The 19,453-nt window shown below is 34.8% G+C and overlaps 1 protein-coding gene across 6 annotated transcripts in view; it reads right to left on the reverse strand.

The window, feature by feature from the left end:
• Positions 1-19,453, reverse strand: part of cldn19 (claudin 19) — a 44,110-nt gene that overhangs the window by 7,927 nt on the left and 16,730 nt on the right. For all 6 annotated transcript variants that reach the window (XM_030134677.1, XM_030134675.1, XM_030134673.1 and 3 more), the window contains exons 2-4: positions 11,205-11,369; positions 9,046-9,130; positions 6,590-6,736 (exon numbers count right to left, since the gene is read on the reverse strand). In XM_030134677.1, coding sequence (XP_029990537.1) covers positions 6,590-6,736; positions 9,046-9,130; positions 11,205-11,369 — 397 coding nt within the window. The remainder of the gene's footprint in view (positions 1-6,589; positions 6,737-9,045; positions 9,131-11,204; positions 11,370-19,453) is intronic.

Here is a 19,453-nt window from a genome sequence, read left to right on the forward strand (position 1 = left end):
TCTGAATTCAACTGTTCATAAATTTAGAATGAAAAAAAAATTCCCATGCAAAAATTCAGAAGCAAAAAATTCAGATCACACATCCGCGCTGACCGTTTTCCTGCATCAGTGTCACTTGACCAACCTAACGTAACCCGATTGGCTGGCTTTTAGTTCGACTTGATATAGAATCGATTGCTTATCCTTGGTGTCCCAGATGTGTGATCGGAATTTTTTGCGTCTGAATTTTTGCATCTGAAATGTTTTTTTATTTAAATTTATGAACAAAGTTAAATTGAGAGACAAAAAATTCAGATACTTAATTTCAGTGCAAACAGATTCAGTGCTAGAAATTCAATGACTTTTACAATTCAAAATCTGATGAGACCGATTTACTTCCATAGGAGTGTTCATGATTTCACGTTCATGTTCTCAATTCTCAAGAAATAAAATGTCGTATGAAAATAACCCATTATATTTCACTTTAACTCCTTCGGACATAGCTTTGGGTAGTTTTATCTCACTTGCTGTTGAGTTTCTACTGAAAAAAACAGCTGCATCTGACTGACCGACGATGCCTGACATCAACCTTTATTTCAAGAGAGCAAGGAATTTCCTCAGACCCACGAATAATAGAGCACTCCACAAACAAGTGCCTACCAAGAAGAGGGTCTACATAACTGGGAAAGGATGAGGGGCCTGGGAGCAATTCTCAGAAAAGTTAATGGCTTTATTATCTGGAACAGTGATGGACCAGCTCTTTTAGCCACTGAAAGGAAGGCGAAGCGATGTGGAAGCATCAAGGAGGGACTCAAGAGCCAATTTAGACCTGTTGTTGAGTTTGATGGGCAAATGTAAGAAAATGCTGCCAGTACAGTGTGTAGCCTCGTGGTAGTGATTTTCCTAGAATACCTTAACATATTTATTTACAACTGCGTATTAAGCATTGCGTTAGCTTATTGTCCGCTGTAGAGTAGTTTATGGTAGTAGTGTTAGAGGGATGTTAAATACAGGGTTCCCACACATTTGAAATTTAAAAATTCTGTACTTTTTCCAGACAATTATTTCCAGATGTCTTAGTAAAAAAAAAACATTCCAACCAGCCAACCAGTCTTTACATTTGGGATTTATGAGCCAGTCGTCAGAGAATTTCCATCTACTCATTATGAATTCTGCCAACGATCATACAAGGCATGTTGGGTATCTCGCTCACCAACAGTGTGTGGACATCACCCGTCCGTCAAAGCATCAGTGAAACTTGACGACACCTGGGCGGGCCTTAAAATGGGTTGGAGGAGGATAAGAGCAGAAGGTGGGGCATTCAACTGTCAATCTGCCCAAATGTTTTCTGGGATACTTAGCTGATTTTATGCGCTAGCAAGCGCCTTAACAAAACTGATTAATCCATTTCTTTTTTTTAGATATTCATAACACTGGGTTACAAAAAAAATGTTTTTTGCAAGTTGTCTAGGTTTTTTCAACTGAATTAGGACCATTTTGCACCGCTAAATCCAAAAATGACATCTGTTTTTCTCAATCAGGTCAGGTTTTTTTGCTAATTTGATTTTGAAAAATTTGATCTTCTCACAAAATTGATTCCATTTTTGAGACTTTATCAGTTGATTTTGTATATAGTTCTCACCCAAAATAGGTTTTTAGAGAAAAAAAATCATTTTCTGACAGGATGTATTTATTATTTATTATGTATTCACCGCAGATGTAGCAGAATACGTCAGGCTTATTTTTGCAAGATCTTCTAGTCAAAGCCATTTCATTCACCTGTAATATTAAAAAAAACATTAATCATAAATGGGCAAAAGTAAAATCTTCAGAACTCGTTTTTTGCAAGAAATATGAAAGAATTTTGTATCATATGATGTGAAAATGCCCATAAATGTAAGCAAAAATGTTAAAAAGCCGATATGTAGCATAGTTCAGAAAGTTGACCTGATTGAGCAAAATGAATGTGATTTTTGGATTCAGCACACCAAAATTATCCTAAATCAGCTCAAAAAACTTCAACAATAAATTTGTTGTTGACCAGTGTAATTTTATGTTTTCGAACACAGGTGTCAAACATGCGGCCCCGGGGCCAAACCTGGGCCATCAAAGGGTCCAGTCTGGCCCCTGGGAGGAATTTGTGAAATGCAGAAATTACGCTGAAGATATTAACAATCAAGGATGTTAGAATCATTTTAGGTCAATTCAATCTAAAGTGGGTCAGACCAGTTAAATACTATCATAATAACTTATAAATAATGAAAACTACAAATTTTTCTCTTTGTTGTAGTGTAAGAAAAAGTAAAATTACACAAAAATGTTTACATTTACAGACTAACCTTTTACCAAAAATGTGAATAACCTGAAATTTCTTAACAGAAGTATGTGGAATTTTAATAATATTCTGCCTCTTGCTAAATGTTTTGTGTATTTGTAGATCCAATGTGATCTGTAAGTTGTGATGCACATGTATAAATGATAAACTATGGCATAATATTGTTAAAATTGCACAGATTTTTCTTAAGAATTTTCAGGTTCATATTTGTTCATGTTGCGTTCAAGTACAGTTCGTAGATGTAAATATTTTCATTACGGAATATGACTTTTTTTCACTCAAGAACAGAGAAAAAACTTTGGAGTTGACATTATTTATCAGTTCTTATCCTATTATTTCTATAATTCGGCTGGTCCGGCCCACTTTAGCTCATATTAGGCTGAATATGGCCCCTGAACTAAAATGAGTTTGACACCCCTGTTTTAGAAAATAGAACAGCGGTAACAGTCTGGGAAACATGACTATTTTCCCACACATTTGTTTCCATTTTCCATACTTTTCCATTCTTGCGTAGGAACCCTGTAAATAGCTTAGATCGTAGACGTCGGTTGGGTTATGCAACAAACTACGAGATGAAGGAGCACATAAAACCAGGATGATGATGTTAGTAAATAGAACATGATATGTGTCGATAAGAACCTTTACTTTCTCATAGTCATACACAATACAAAATAAGCAAAAGCCCGTTTCTAACAATTCACCTCCACTGTTGCAGTTCTGGTTGTGTTTTCAAGAGCAGCTAAAATATCAGCCACTGAATTCCACACAGGAACTAGTTTTATTCATACCAGGATTTTCATAAACCCAGATTCATTGGTGGACACTGTAGTCATATGAATTTGAGAATATATAAGGATTAGAATTAGCATTTGTGCTGCAAAACTCATTTTGGGTCAGTAACTGTATTTCCATCCAGCTTTTCTTCTTTAAATTTTCATTTTATGCATAAAACCCAAGAATAAACGGTGCCAATTTAAAAAAAAAAAAAGAAAGGAAATAAAGAAAGAAACAAAATCCTGCAAATATCAAATTAGAGGAAATGGAGAAAGTTGGTTTATGAATGAAAAGTGAATGCAAATAAGTTCAATAGTGTTTCCATTCCGTAGTGAACCCCATGTGGACCAATTTGCTTGATTTGTTGTTATTATTATTATTATTACTTTATCGGATTGTCTTTGGATTTATGTGGGCACCACCCGGAAGAGGTTTGGGGTGGGATTGGGGGATAACAACCTGTGTAATTAATGCATTTCCGTCCACTGTAAAATATACTTATAAAATGATAAAGTTGTAAAAAAAAAAAAAAAAAAAAAAGGAACATTGCTTGATTTAACAAACATGTATGTCACATTAGATTGGAAATTCCATCATGTATCAGTAGGTATAGAAACAAATGTAAGTCAAACTGTGTTAAATTCTGGGAGTTTAAGTCAAAGAGTTCGTCAGGGCTAATGTCAAATCAGGGTCAGGTTTTTTAAGTTGGAAAAATTAACATTTTTTTTTTTTAATATCACAAATAAATAAAAAAGATTAAAAAAAAATTTTAAAAAAAAGGAAAAATTAGCAATTTTTTAGCGTCTAATTAGTAAAGTTTACAATCTGGATGATTAAAATTAGAAATGGGTGGAAAAAGTTGCATCTATTTTTGCTAATATTTTGATGGGAATCCAAGCACTGTGAAATAGCATTTAAAGATTCAAAAAAGTACTTTGTAAAAATAAAGAAATAACATAAATAACATAAACATAAATAACAAACTGACATTACTGATGCTTGTTTTCTTGTGCGTTTTTAACGGTGGAACATTACGTGGAAATTAGCTCAAATGTCGATAGTGAATGCAGTCCGGGTAAAGCTCCGGATAAAAACCCTGGTCTTGTGCTTTGTACGACCAACACCCACCTCAAACAGCTCTGGTGTGATCGTAGCTTAATTATTTCTGTTTTCTGGAATGAGATCAAGTCAACCGACCTCTGCGTCTCCCACAGCAGCAGAGGAACTGCTCTGGGACTTTTCCCACATTTGGTCCAGTGTTTCGGACTCCCTCTTCACACAACCAAACTGCAGCGGTGGAGCGTGAATACACAAAGTAATGTGGAGGCGGAACACAGATGCAGCTCCAACCAGGAAGCACAGGACATGCTAATGAAGGTTCAGCCAGGTTTACAACACCAGTTTGTCTAAATCCATGTCCATTCTCTCCAGATGGCTCCTGCGATTCACCTTGTATTTAAACTCACCTGATATTTCATTTCTACTTAAACAAACCTTGTTGTACCTTGTAATTATTAACTCAACTAACTTAATGTTTTTGCAGAAGTAGACATTTGGGTGCTTCTATGAAACTGGTTTTAAAAACAGGACATGGGGGCTAAAAATTCAAACCAGATGTAGATGAATGTAATGAAGCAAGTTTTGGGTCTTTTTTAAAAATAAATATTTGCAGAGATAAAAGACAAACTATTTTTAAACACATTTTTTTTCTATACAAAAATCTGTGTGTAACATGGTAAAAAGGACATGAAAATTAAGTGCTACTATATATATATATTTTTTTTCTTTAACCCTTTCATGCATAGTGGTCACTCCAGTGGACAGTTATTCTCCAGCTCTTCTCTTATATATTCATGGGTTTTGTTTAGTTCCATATCAGCCGACACAGAGGACGCTTATGCATCATCTCATAATATATTGTAATTCATACCATTACTGTAACTTTGCAGATCAGGCTGATAAACCTGATCTGCAGTAACATTTGTTAAATCAATTGCTAATTGTTATTAGACTGTAATCAACAGTTTTCTTAATCAAAAAGTTTTTTTTTTTGCATATTGTCTGCATGAAGTTAGTAATAACTAGTATTAGAGTATGTTAAAATGTGAGAAAACATCAGATTAGCTGCATGAAAAATGTTTTTATTTCATAGTTTTCATGCAGTTTATCACTTTCTGATGATGTGTTTTAAAGGCATGTTTTTTGCTTCAAAAATTGGTATCCAGCTGAGTGGACATTTTTGTAACTCTATGAAAAATGGGTTCATAAAAAAATTTCAATCGCATTGTTTTTTTTTCATTCCTAAAGAGGAATAAAAATACTCAGGAAAAAAACTCAACTCAGGTTCTCATAATTCATGCATGAAAGGGTTAATATCTCTTTATTCTCTCATGGGTACTTTTTGGAATCAAACTGATTATGTAAGGCAGAGTGTTTCACAAAAATGACCGCTGTTGCAAAATCACTCATGATTTATTTGAGTTTAACCTCCTAAGACCCAGGAAATGTCAACAAAGTACCAGCTTTTTTTGTTTTTATTAAATAAGTGCCTATATTGGAAACGTCATGATGCAACAGTTTTTTTCAGATGCAGTTTTTAAAATGTTAATGGAATGTCCTTTGTGGTGGACAGTTTTCTTTTCTTTTTTTTTGTATAAAGTTGTGAAACTCTTGTCCACAAATGTGGACAGAAAACCCTTTGCTGGGTCTTAGGAGGTTAAATGGGCAGGTTAAGCATGTAACGCTAGTGGACACCATGGGTTACACGCAAAACCTTGAATGAGACTGAGATTGATGAAAAACCCACATGCGTGGATTAGAAAAACCACTAGGATCAACACATTTACAGTGTCTTTATTTATAGTCTATATAAGACCATTTACACATGTTTTCAGATCTAATGCACTGACACCTAGGGAGATTTAATGTCCATATTTGGGTCCTATTTTTGACCCCAATATTTTAATAAAAATTCATTAATTATGGGATGGCTCAGAGCAAGAGTATAATTTTTTTTGCATTTCTCTGAGGTCATCAATAGGTCCATCCTGGCGGGAAATATGTCTAAATTTCTTTTTTATTATTGGGTCTAAAAAAGCTAGAAAAGTGCTAGGTACCAAAATAAACAGTTTCATAGAAGCACCCAATTATTAACTCGGAACAACTAGCTATGGTTTTGCAGAAGTAGACATTGCCTTCAGTTGAGAAGTTCCCATTTACACACCTTATTATTTCGTAAGTGAGCTAGTTGTCTGACATAAAAGGCCACAAATAAGTTACGAAAGTTGGTCCATTCTCAAACTAGTGTGGAATCTATCACCAGTTTGACCCTAGTGTGCACGTCTATCCCATGGTTTGAGTGCTACATGATTGCGTGTGTGCATGATAGTCTTTGGTTTTTGTTTTCTTTTGACATAATCTGAGTAAAGAGGTGACGGTGCCAAGCGTGTCCTCTGCTCTCTGTTTGAGTGGCTGCTGAAAGGGGGTGGGGTTTACACGTACTCCCTGGCTGTGGAAGGCTGTGATTGGCGGTAATATTGCTGCCCTCGCATGTCGTCTTTGGAGCAGGAGCAGCACAGCAAGGAGCCGCCCAGTACCGTCAGACTGGCCGCCGCCCAGCCCACGAAGAGGGCGGAGCCAAACTCATACCTGCAGACAGACACAGGGGAACCGGCATAAATAGGCTTAGAATAAAACACCTGTTCATACACTGAGAAACATCCGAGAGGACGTCCAACACTGCAAAAATCTAAATCTGACCAAGTGTATTTTTCTCATTTCTAATCTAAGTATCTCATCACATTTAAAATAAAACATAATCACCTAAAGAGGAACTTTTCAGTGAGATATAAGAACTGATTTTTAGACAATAGATCTGGAAAATCTTATTTCAAGAAATCTTACCAAGATAATTTCCACTTGTTCCATTGGCAGATTTTTTTTTTGCTTGAATTGAGCAAAAAAAAAAAAAAAAAAAAAATCTTGAATTAAGCAAAAAAAAAATCTGCCAATGGGATGAGTGAAAATTAAGATTTTCAGGATCTGTTGTCTAAAAATAAGTGGTTATATCTCACTGAAAAGTTACTCTTTAAGTGATTATATTTTATTTTAGGTGTGATGAGATATTTGGACTAGAAATGACAAAAATACACTTGGTAAGATTTAGATTTTTGCAGTGTATGAAGCAAGTTTGGAAGCACTTTGGGTCTATTTTTAAAATAAAAACTTACTGAGATAAAAGTCAAACTATATTTCAGATAAAACACATTTTTATATTTTTTTTAACATATTTTTTATACAAAAATACGCATGTAACATGGTAAAAAGGACACGAAAATTGCTGCTACATGCTACTATTTTTTCAAATATCTCTTTATTCTCTCACAGGTACATTGATTTTGATTTGAACTAATTATTCAAGGCAGAGTGTTTCACAAAAATGACTGCTGTTGCAAAATCATTCATGATTTATTTGCGTTTAAATGGGCGGTTCTGCGTGTAATGCAAGTGGACACCACGGGTTCCACACCAAACCTGGAATGAGACTGAGATTGATGAAAAACCCACGTGTGGATTAGAAAAACCACTAGGATCAACACATTTACAGTGTCTTTATTTATAGTCTAGAAGACCATTTACAGACATGTTTTCACATCTAATGCACTGACACCTAGGGAGATTTAATGTCCATATTTGGGTCCTGTTTTTGGACCCAGTATTTAATTATGATTGCAATGCAATATATGATTTGATTATTATAATCTAATTAATTATGGGATGGCTCAGAGCAAGAGTATCATTTTTTTTGCATTTATCTGAGGTCATCATTAGGTCCATCCTGGTGGGAAATATGTCTATATTTACCTTTTATTATTGGGTCTAATAAAGCTGGAAAAGTACCAGATACTAAAATGTACCCATGTCATAGAAGCTTATATCTCACTGAAAAGTTACTCTTTAAGTGACTGTGTCTTATTGTAAGTGTGATGAAATATTTTTTACTAGAAAGAAAAAAAACACTTGGTAAGATGTAGATTCTTTATACTCTTTTTGGCTGTCGTAGTTGTATTCTAAGACGTCTGTCTTCGCTACCTGGGGTTTTTAGCGAAACTATTTCAACAGTATTCCCTGGCACTATTGACTGACAGTTCCTCATATGTTAAAGTGAAAGCAGCCAAATACATGAATAAATAAGACAGCGTTAGTGGAGCCTGTTCTCCGCCACTTCATCAAAACTTGGGCGACAGCTGCCTTTTTGACAGTCCCTTTTCTACTTTTATCTCCCAACATCAATCGACGAAAACATCAGCGAGACCCACAACACTTTGGATCCTCGCTCTGTGCAAATGACATCTCTCTTCAAGCTGTCACTTTTTAATCTGCTGTTTGTTTTATCTTCTTTACATGTGTGCTACTTAGGACACAAAAGGCTAAACGGTAATAAAATCACGTCTTTGTTCCTGTATCTTGGGAATATTTTGCTCAAAATACAGCCTTTACAACAGTTTTTGTGCTTGAAAAAGAGTTAAATAGCCAAAAGAGATTGCATTGTGGCTTTTTTTCTTGTACTAGAAAACAGAAGGAGGCAACGTAGTGCTTTATATTTCCTTAAAACAGTAACAAATCGGTAAAAATTGGCATTTCCTTGGCAAATTTAAGTCCGTTGTAGAAGAAATGACATGGATCCCAGTAATGCTTCTGATAATAATGACAGTAAAAGGGGCCTTTAAAAAATCAATTGGCTGACAAAACAGCAAAGATTCACATTTTCTGATACTACCGTGGGTAATTGTGGAATATACTGACATTTCTGACAGCGTTTTAGAGCAGAAAAATGTTCTAAAGCAAAGGTCAGATAAATCATTTTTCATCTGTGGTGACATTAGTTCCATTGCACCCATGTTTTCCTCGTAGGCCCCTAAAAGGCCACCGCATCGACGGCGGTCTGGGGTTCGTACCTGGCATTGGGCGGCGTATTTGGGTTGAAGAACTGATAGGACACCTGAGTGGCGTACCAGGACACAGACACCAGTGTACATAGACCTGTGAAAACCAGACAAAACCACAACTTCACTTCTACTCATTAAAGACGATTGCAAACTTAAACACTTTATCGAGCAAGTGACTATTTATGGTCATTTCCGCACACATTACAAGACAGTGACAGCAACTGTTTCAGTGAGGCGACAATCTGAGGTCCAATGTGGTCTACAGCAGTGGTTCTTTAACTTTTTACAGTGGAGTACCCACTGAAATGTACTTTTGTAGCCAAATATCCCCAACTCTCGCTTCAGCATTTTTGATTGAAAAAATTTGGCAAAATTTGTTTCTGTGCCAAAGGTGTCTGTTTATGTTTTCAAAACATTTCAAAAGGAAAAAAGAAAACAAAACCCCCCACATATTTAACTGTAATATATATTTTTAAAAAATGAATTTTTTAAAGTAATTTTTTTTTATGTAAAATATAAACTGAAAAGTACGGAAGCAGATTAGGGCCACTGGAAAAAAAAATTAAGGTCCAATATATAAATGTTATTATTTTTCTGAGAAAAAAAAAATCAGAATTCTGACTTTAATCTTGGAATTCTGAATTTTTTCTCAGAACTCTGACTTTTTTCTCATAATAATAATAATAATAAAAAATATATTGGCCCATAATTTTATTTTTTTTCCCCCCAGTGGCCCTTATTGTCTTCCGTAGTAAAGTGCCCTCTTTCATTGTTAAGAAAAATAAATAAATTGGTCATTAATTAATAAATGAACCTTACATCAGCAAAAAATAATTACCCAGCTACTCACATAAACTCATTGTGAATAATATAAAATAGTTTAAGACTATTTTTGGTAATTTCCGCACACTTAACAAGACAGTTCCAGTGAGGCAACAATCTGAGGTCCAATGTGGTCTACAGCAGTGGTTCTCAAACTTTTTACAGTGGAATACCCTCTGAAATGTACTTTTTTAGCCAAGTATCCCCAAATCTCGCTTCAGGATTTTCGATTGGAAAAAAAGTTTCTGTTTCTGTTTTCAATGCTTTGTAAAAAAACAAAACAAACAACAACAAAAACAAACATATATTTAACTGTAATACATAAAAAATTAATGAATTTTTAAAGTAAATTTTTTTGTGCAAACATAAACTGAAAAGTGCCCTCTTTAATTAATCAGAAAAATAAATAAATTGGTCATTAATGAATAAATGAACCTTACATTAACAAAAATAAATAAATAAATAAATAAAATTCCTTCTCTACTCAGATAAACTCATTTTGAATAATATAAAATAGAAATGTTCTTCAAATGTTACCAAAGCTTAAACAAGATGATTGACAATAAAACTACGATATGAATGTATTTATTGTGTTTTATATTTCAGCATTAATTCTCATTATTTATTTTGTATTCGGTACATGATGACTTATTTAATGTATTTTTCCAAAACATTTCAAGTACCCCTGGGGGTACGCGTACCCTACTTTGGGACCCCCTGGTCTACAGGGTCTGTAAGGTCCACCTGTGAGTGGACCTGCTTTGTTTGGTTCTATGAAGTAATGGAACTAATGTAAGGAATGATGTTCAAAGGGATCATGTGGATGTGGACGGGGGTCTGGACCAGCACGTATGGGGGTCTAATGTTCTACAATACACATTCCTTTCACCTTACGTGTGTTTTTCTTGTATTTTTATATATATACTTTTGGGTTATTATAATTTTTTTTGCCACTTATGGGCAAGGAACCAAATACGGTAACTTCATTGACCTTGATTTTCTATGTGACAATAAAAAATTTTGAGAAATTTCCCAAAAGTAAAAAAGTCTTATGTCCTCCAATAACACTCAAGGTTGAATTTTGGAATGTCAGAGTATTTCAGTGAGTGAACTCTAAAGGGTTAAGTGTCCTTCATATGATTTTCTCCTTTGGCTTATGGTTCATGTCTGTGGTCAGCTGCTAATGCCTCCAAAATGACCACTTCCTGTTTACAGCAGGGACACTAATTACCCAGAAACCCCCCGGGAGAGAGGGAAAAATGTAAGAATCTATCTTGTAAAATGGACTGATTGTTTGTGATAGACATATTTCTGGTTGCAGCGGAAAAAGAAAACAAGAATCAAACCTGCAAGCAGGAATAGAGCTCCTCCGGTCACAGCAATGCGGCTTTTGGTGGCTGGGTTGTTATCGCCCACTTTGGTGCACTTCATGCCCACCACGCTGATGATGATGCCCATGAAACCCAGTAGAACTGAGATGACCATCAAGGCCCGACACGTCTGGATGTGGACTAGACAGAGGAGGAAGGGGATGGACGGTAGAAAACAGAGACAATACAAGAGAAGACAGGGAAGAAAGTGGAAGGAAGACCAGTGAAGAAGAGTCAGTTAGTTCATCACATGGAACAAAAGATAATATTCAGGAGTTGTCAAATGTTTAGGGGAGAAGAAAGAACATTTTTTACCATTCAACCTCATCATAACTTATACTCGTGGATGTTGTCGGAGCTAATTGTTGACTAAAACTTTCCTTTTTTACACATAAAATAGTAACATTTCCAAATCTGAATCATGTTTACCCTTTCACCCTTGAGGCATGAGTCCAGGTAAAGGTGCTGCTGTGAACACTGAGAAAAAAAAATCTAAATCTTACCAAGTGTATTTTTGTCATTTCTGGTCAAAATACCTCATCACACTTAAAATAAGACAGAATCACCTAAAGAGGAACTTTTCAGTGAAATATAAGAACTGATTTATAGACAATAGATCTGGAATATCTGATTTCAAGAAATCTTACCAGGATAATTTTCACTTATTCCATTGGCAGATTTATTTTTTCCTTAATTCAAGCAAAAAACAAACAAACAAAAAATGAATTAAGCAAAAAATAAAAATAAAAAAAAAAATCTGCCAATGGAATAAGTGAAATTATTAAACAGTATTAAAGTAATTATTAAAGGTATTAAACATTTTAGATCAGTAGATGACTGGATGTTTGGGTCTTTATTAGTTAAAGTTGATGGTTGTTATACCAAAAACAGGGAAAACTGAAGAAAATGTGACTTTTTCAGTAAAATCTACCATTAACTAAACCCAGTGTGTCCATCCACTGTCATTGACCCAACTCCATGGGTTTTACTGGTGAATGAATGTTGTAGAAGATGACAGTGTTTCCACAGTAACTACAGAGCCTCTGAACATCCAAATGGGTCATATCTGATGACCATGAAAAGATGAAGAACTTTATTTTACACCAATTATTGACATGGATTGATTGGATTAGTGGATGAAGACTTTATAACAGTAGATGCTTTTAGCTGATGGTGGATGTTTGGGTCTTTTATTGGTGAAAACTTTAACCCTATAACGCCAAATGTATCATATTTGGTCCTTGAGTTTTGAAGCCCTCTACATGATCAGTTTGATATTTTTTTCTTAAAAAACCTGATGTATACAATTAGATACATGCAGTATACAGATAATCCACCAGGGGGAGGAGTTCATTCACCAGAGGCCTTTTCAGTGACACTACAAGACTGTCATTAATGAGGAAGGAGGAAGAACTTTGGCAATTTAGAAAAGAAATGAACAATTTGTTAGACGTGTTTGTGTTATATTATGTTTTTGTTTGTTCAAAAGTAATAATATTTGAGCTTTGAGACCCGGTGTATCAAATATGATACAAAATTGAAACTCATACATGGAAATTGATATGAGAAAAAAAAATGTTTTTTGTTGTTCAGAAGGACCAATCAAGGCTCCAGTTTCAAAGAACTACAGGGTGGGGAAGCAAAATTTACAATATTTTGAGGCAGGGATTGAAAGACAGTGTATGACCAATTAGTTTATTGAAAGTCATGAGAATTTATTTGCCACAAGAAAATGTACATAATAGAAAATGTTTTTATTCTATGTGTCCTCCTTCTTTCTCAATAACTGCCTTCACACGCTTCCTGAAACTTGCGCAAGTGTTCCTCAAATATTGGGGTGACAACTTCTCCCATTCTTCTTTAATAGTATCTTCCAGACTTTCTGGTAATAGTTTTGCTCATAGTCATTCTCTTCTTTCCATTATAAACAGTCTTTATGGACACTCCAACTATTTTTGAAATCTCCTTTGGTGTGACGAGTGCATTCAGCAAGTCACACACTCTTAGACGTTTGCTTTCCTGATTACTCATATGGGCAAAAGTTTCTGAAAAGGTATGGATAATAGTGTTAGGTATGATTATGACATCAGTATATGTTTGGTTTCAAAACAATTGACGTAGTGCCTGCTGAGAAAAAACAACTAAATGTTCATTGTAAATTTTGCTTCCCCACCCTGTAGAATTTTCTGTCAATGATTTAATGGTTCAGGCTTTACAGGGTTAATTTATTGGCACTTATTCAAAACACGTACAACCTGGGGCACCAATAAGGGTGGGGGTGGGTGGGGGTAAACATGACAAATTTATGGGGCCCAGTAGTTGAGGGGGGCCATAGAGCAGTGGAGGGTGTCCTGTGGATATAGAAGTTGTGTGTAAAACCCGCTGCATAAGAGAGGTGTACAAGTCGGGAGGCGAATGTTGAAAAAATGTTAAGTTTTGTTTTTGTTTTCACAGTATCGTAAGAGACATTGTTTATGGATCGCACCCACTCGTACATAACACCCCCCCGGTCTGACAGATTGAGAAGATAGTCAATTTCTGTAGGGTCCACAACGATTAGGCTTTCATGGGGCCCATAATTGGTAGCAGTGCCCCTGCGTACAACTAAGCATTAGGGCTGACAGATATATCGTTATCGTATCGATATCTAGATATGAACATTCAAGATATTAATATCAAAAAAGCAACGATATAAACGATATAGATTTCCCCCGCACTCGCCCTGCATGTACAGCTCTGGAAGTCACAACAAATTTCATTTATTCGTACTTTATGTTAATGTTGATGACTGGCAGTGAGTTCTTATAAATAAAACTGCACTCTCCACATTCTTTTGTATTATGATGTTTGTATTTTTCTGAAAAATGCTTGGTTTTCACCGAACCCGTAGTCATATCGTATCGATATTGAGATATCTGGCATGAATATCGAGAAATGAAATTTTGTCCATATCGTTCAGCCCTACTAAGCATAAAATCGGACTTTTCCCCTTGTATTCTGGATAATGAATAATCACATTTGTTTGCTAATACCTGGCACATGATGCATTCTGGTCTGTCATTTCACTTCCCTCGTAAACCAAATGTGATGTAATTGTTTACCTAGTTGGGGTTTAGTTTCATTTGGTGATGCATAACCGAGCTAAAAGGTCAAACAAATGCAGATTGATGGGATGTGTCATTGATTCTGAATGACTGTCTATTGACCCAAAGCTAATGTGGGTGGACAGAATGGACAGAATGTATTTGTTTTATTGGTGAAAATGGTTCCCATGTCCACATTTTGCAAATAATTCTGGTTGAACCCCTGGTTATGGGTCGCGAACCCCCGAATCTCCGTGGATTCCACTATGAGAACCACAGATTTACGGACAGAAACGCTGTTGTTGAAGCTGAAGATGATGCAGGATTGATGGGAGACCACATGCATTTTTGACAGAAAGCTGGGGAGGGTCCGCTAATGTCCAATCTTCAAGCGAAGGGTAATTTTTGTGTTTTAGAAGTGAATTTCTTGGCCACATTCCAGGACCTTAAATGATCTTCCAAATCTTCTCCAGATCTTTCCACAGCAGTTTTGGCGTAACAAAAATCTAATGATCGTCCTACACAGGCCTTAGCGCACACATAACTTAGTGGGAGGAACATATTTACACATATTTACGCACACATGTATGTACAAACACACAATCTGAGCACACAGGCGATGGCTGTAGGTGGAGCACACACAGATGGAGTTCTCTGACAGCAGCTGTAGGAGGGCCTGCTTTACATGTTTCACACAGTGGGATTAGTGTGGCTTTGTCACAAAGCGAGATTTGTTTTTGGTGGGGCTGTCGCCACGGCGATCAGACATTTCTCCTTCAAACATGGTCACTGGCATATGGGTGCTTCTATGAAACTGGTCCTAAAAACGGGACAGAGGGGCTAAAAATTCAAACCAGATGTAGACGAATGTTACACTGCAAAAAGTGTATTTTTCTCATGCACCAATAACTATGATGACTTATTTATTTACTGTGTTTATTGTATTTATTGTACTATGTGAGATTGATTGTTTTGGTGATATGTGAGATATGTACACTTCTGTTGCAAATCAAATTGCCCTTTGGGGACATTAAAGATTTTTCAATTCATTTCTAGTCAAAATATCTCATTACACTCAGTCTTAATCACCCAAAGAGTGACTTTTCAGTGAGATATAAGAAGTTACTTTTACACAACAGATCTTGCAAATCTTATTTCAAGAAATCTTACCAACATACTTTTCATTTGTTCCATTGGCAGATTTTTTTTTTGCTTAATTCAATGTTTGTTTTTTTGTTTAATTCAAGCAAAACATCTGCTAATGGAACAACTGAAAATAATCTTGGTAGGATTTCTTGACAATCAGATTTTTCAGATCAATTGTCTAAAAATAAGTTCTTGTATCTCACTGAAAAGTTACTCTTTAGGTGATTATGTCTTATTTTAAGTGTGATAAAATAATTAGACTAGAAATGAGAAAAATACACTTGGTAAGATTTAGATTTTTGCAGTGTATGAAGCAAGTTTGGAAGCACTTTGTGTCTGTTTCAAAAAAAAAACAAAACTTACTGAGATAAAAGAGAAATTATTTTTTAGATAAAACACATTTTTATATTATTTGACATTATTTTTAATGCAAAAATCCGCATGTAACACGGTAAAAAAAAAAAAAAAAAGACAAAAATGATGCGCTACTATTTATGTATTTATTTTTTTAAATATCTCTTTATTCTCTCACAGGTACATTTTGGGAATCAAACTAAATATTCAAGGCAGAGTGTTTCACAAAAATTACCGCTGTTGCAAAATCATTCACAATTTATATGCGGTTAAATGTGCAGGTTCTGCATGTAACACCAGTGGACACGATGGGTTCCACACCAAACCTAGAATGAGACTGCGATTCATAAAAAAAAAAAACGTGTGGATTAGAAAAACCACTAGGATCAACACATTTAACACAGTATCTTTATTTATAGTCTATAGAAGACCATTTACACACGTTTTCACATCTAATGCACTGACACCTAGGGAGATTTAATGTCCATATTTGGGTCCTATTGTTGGCCCCGATATTTTATTAAAAATTCATTAATTATGGGATGGCTCAGGGTATGCGTATAATTTTTTTTTTCATTTATCTGAGTTCATCATTAGGTCCATCCTGGGGGGAAATATGTCTACATTTACCTTTTATTATTGGGTTTAAAAAAGCTGGAAAAGCACCAGGTACCAAAATAAACCCAGTTTCATAGAAGCATCCATATGTGTTAATGCTAAAGCCACGACCAATACTTAATGATTGTTGAAATACTGATGAAGAATGTGCGGTTTACAGTAGATGAGGGGTTGTTTAAGTCTTGGCTGCAGAAGAAAACATGCAAATTCCATACGTTGGCTCTGATCAGACAGAGCTGGCAAACACGGTAAAGTTGTTCACATGGGTTTTAACAGCTACGGTAACAGGTGTTGGCTTTAAATGACAATGACTTGAAGAGCTGGCTTGTGTTTACATGTCGGAGGAAAGAGGAACAAACCTCATTATGTCAAAGCCACAGTGGGAATAAGACTGGAGAGACCAGAACAGAACAATGAATGGAACACGAAGAAAGAAATGCAGCTTCCACAGCTCTGAGCGGCATCACATGGTCTTTGAATATTCAGAAATAAAAAAAAAAACAAACAACAACAAAAGACACTCTGCAAATGAATGGTTAATTTGCATGATAAATGAGCTATTTGAGATAATGATACTGGAGTTTAATTTTTAAAAATAACACCAAACTCAACTGTTTTTTTTCTTTTTTTTCCCCCCCAGAACTTCAGCTTGTTGTAGATGCAGCTCACAAAGTTTGAAACTAAAATAATTGTGTGTTTGCTGAAAAGTGAGAAATAAAACAACTATTTCTGCACAGTTAACTGCAATAGGAGTCTGTGTAATTATATAATCACAAAACGCTGCAGTTAAATCAGGATGTAGGACAATCTAATAGCAGAAATGGAAAAAAAAAATTAATAATAAACTTAATCTTTGTTATATGTTGGTAGATTTGCCGATTTAGTGACACAGCAGAGAGAGGAACTGTGCAAATCTGCAACATACAAGTCATATTTTTGTATTTTTTCCTTTGTTTTTATTCATTAATTCAGGCTTGTATTCATTTATTTATTGAATAATTTAAGTTTTGAAAAGGTCAACTCAAACGGCAAAGACAATATCACCAACAATAACTGTAATATTATTTTTACACCAAAACATGCAGCCCTAAGATACATTAAAAATTTTAGAAGAAAAAGAAAATCTGGTTGTCGAATTTTGCTATTTTCAAGAATAAGAGGGAACTTGAACAAATAAAACAAAAGACAGTTTTTTCACTTTCTCTACACACGTCATAAACTGTGAATGAACCATCCTCATTAAATAGTTGATCCATAAGTAATGATTTAGAAATGTGTTTCCATTTTATATTGAGTGCATTAGGACTTTTCCAACAACGGCAAACATTTACTTATCAAATTTGTTTATTTTTAATGTAAAATTGAGACTTTAGTTTTCAAATTGTCCCAGTTTCATTAACCTATAATGGGATATTTACAAAATGTACGTTAAAAATATCTGATGGAAATACTTAATTTCTGCAGTTTCTGAGGCCATATGACATTTAATGCTCAACGACCACAAATTAGGACTTTAAATAACAGTACTAACCATTGGATATCTGTGCAAAACTTTACAGATATTTTCTAAATGTCAAAAAAACAGAAGTCAGTTTTTCCATTAAATCACAAATGTGACTTGTTTATTTACTATCGCGAGATGACATGAGAAGTCATTCCAAAAACATGGTGACAAACATAAATATGGTGATGATTTACAGATATATTCATTATTATTATATATTACTCCTCTATCCCTTACTAAATTAAAAAAGGAATGGGTTTCCTGGTGTGTCCACACATACTGCAACATGTTTCTTTTAAAATTCTTCTTCTTCGCTTGTTGTAACGTCCGTCAACATGTTTGTTTGTTTTTTTTTAATTCATGTGACTCTAGTTGTGAAAAAAAGTCTTTCCATTGCAGTTTTGCGTGATATACTATTTGTACTACGCCCAAAAAAACCACCTCTTGCCAGCGCAAAAACTTTTAACTGAAAATTGAGAGTTTGGATGAAATTGTCGTTTTTCCATTAAGCAAATTTTTATCCGCAAGTTATATTCGCGCAATTTGAGAGTCAGTGGAAAAGTGACAACTGACAATTACAAGAATATGGGGGTACCATTTTATATTGAGCGCATTAGTACTTTTCTGACAAAGGCAAACATTTACTTATCACATTTATTTATTTATTTATTTATTTAAAAATTGAGAATTTATTTTTCAAATCGTCCCAGTTTCATTAACCTTTAATGTGATATTTTCAAAATGTACATTAAAAATATGTTATAGAAATACTCTGTTTCTGCTGTTTCTGAGGCCATATGATATTTAAAACTCATCTACCACAAAATAGGATGAGAGTTTTGGCGAAATTATCGTTTTTCCATTTGGTAAATTTTTATGCGCAAGTTATATTTGCGCAATTTGGGGGTCAATGGAAAAGCGACTAATGTTTGGGTAGAAATAAGACAATTCCAATAATATGGGGGTACCATTTTACAATGAGTGCATTAGGACTTTTCTGACAAAGGCAAACATTTACTTTCCAAATTTATTCATTTATTTAAAAATTGAGAATTTATTTTTCAAATTGTCCCAATTTCATTAACCTTTAATGGGATATTTACAAAATGTACGTTCAAAATATGTGATGGAAATACTCAGTTTCTGCTGTTTCTGAGGCCATATGGTATTTAATGCTCAACTACCACAAAATAGGACTTTAAATAACAGTACAAACCATTGGACATCCGTGCAAAACTGATATTTACGAAATTTAAAAAAAAACAAAAGTGTGTAATGTTGGTTTTTCTATTAAATCACAAATGCGATAATTTGTTTATTTATCGCGAGATGACACGAGAAGTCATTCCATAAACATGGCAATGAACGTAAATATGTTGATTTACAAATATATATTTTATTATTTTATATTACTCCTCTATCCCGTACTAAATTAAAAAAGGATTGGGTTTCCTGGTGTGTCCACACATACTGCAACATGTTTCTTTTAAAATTCTTCTTCTTCGCTTGTTGTAACGTCC

This window comes from Sphaeramia orbicularis, chromosome 5 (genome assembly GCF_902148855.1).
Source record: "Sphaeramia orbicularis chromosome 5, fSphaOr1.1, whole genome shotgun sequence".
NCBI classification, from domain to species: Eukaryota; Metazoa; Chordata; class Actinopteri; order Kurtiformes; family Apogonidae; genus Sphaeramia; species Sphaeramia orbicularis.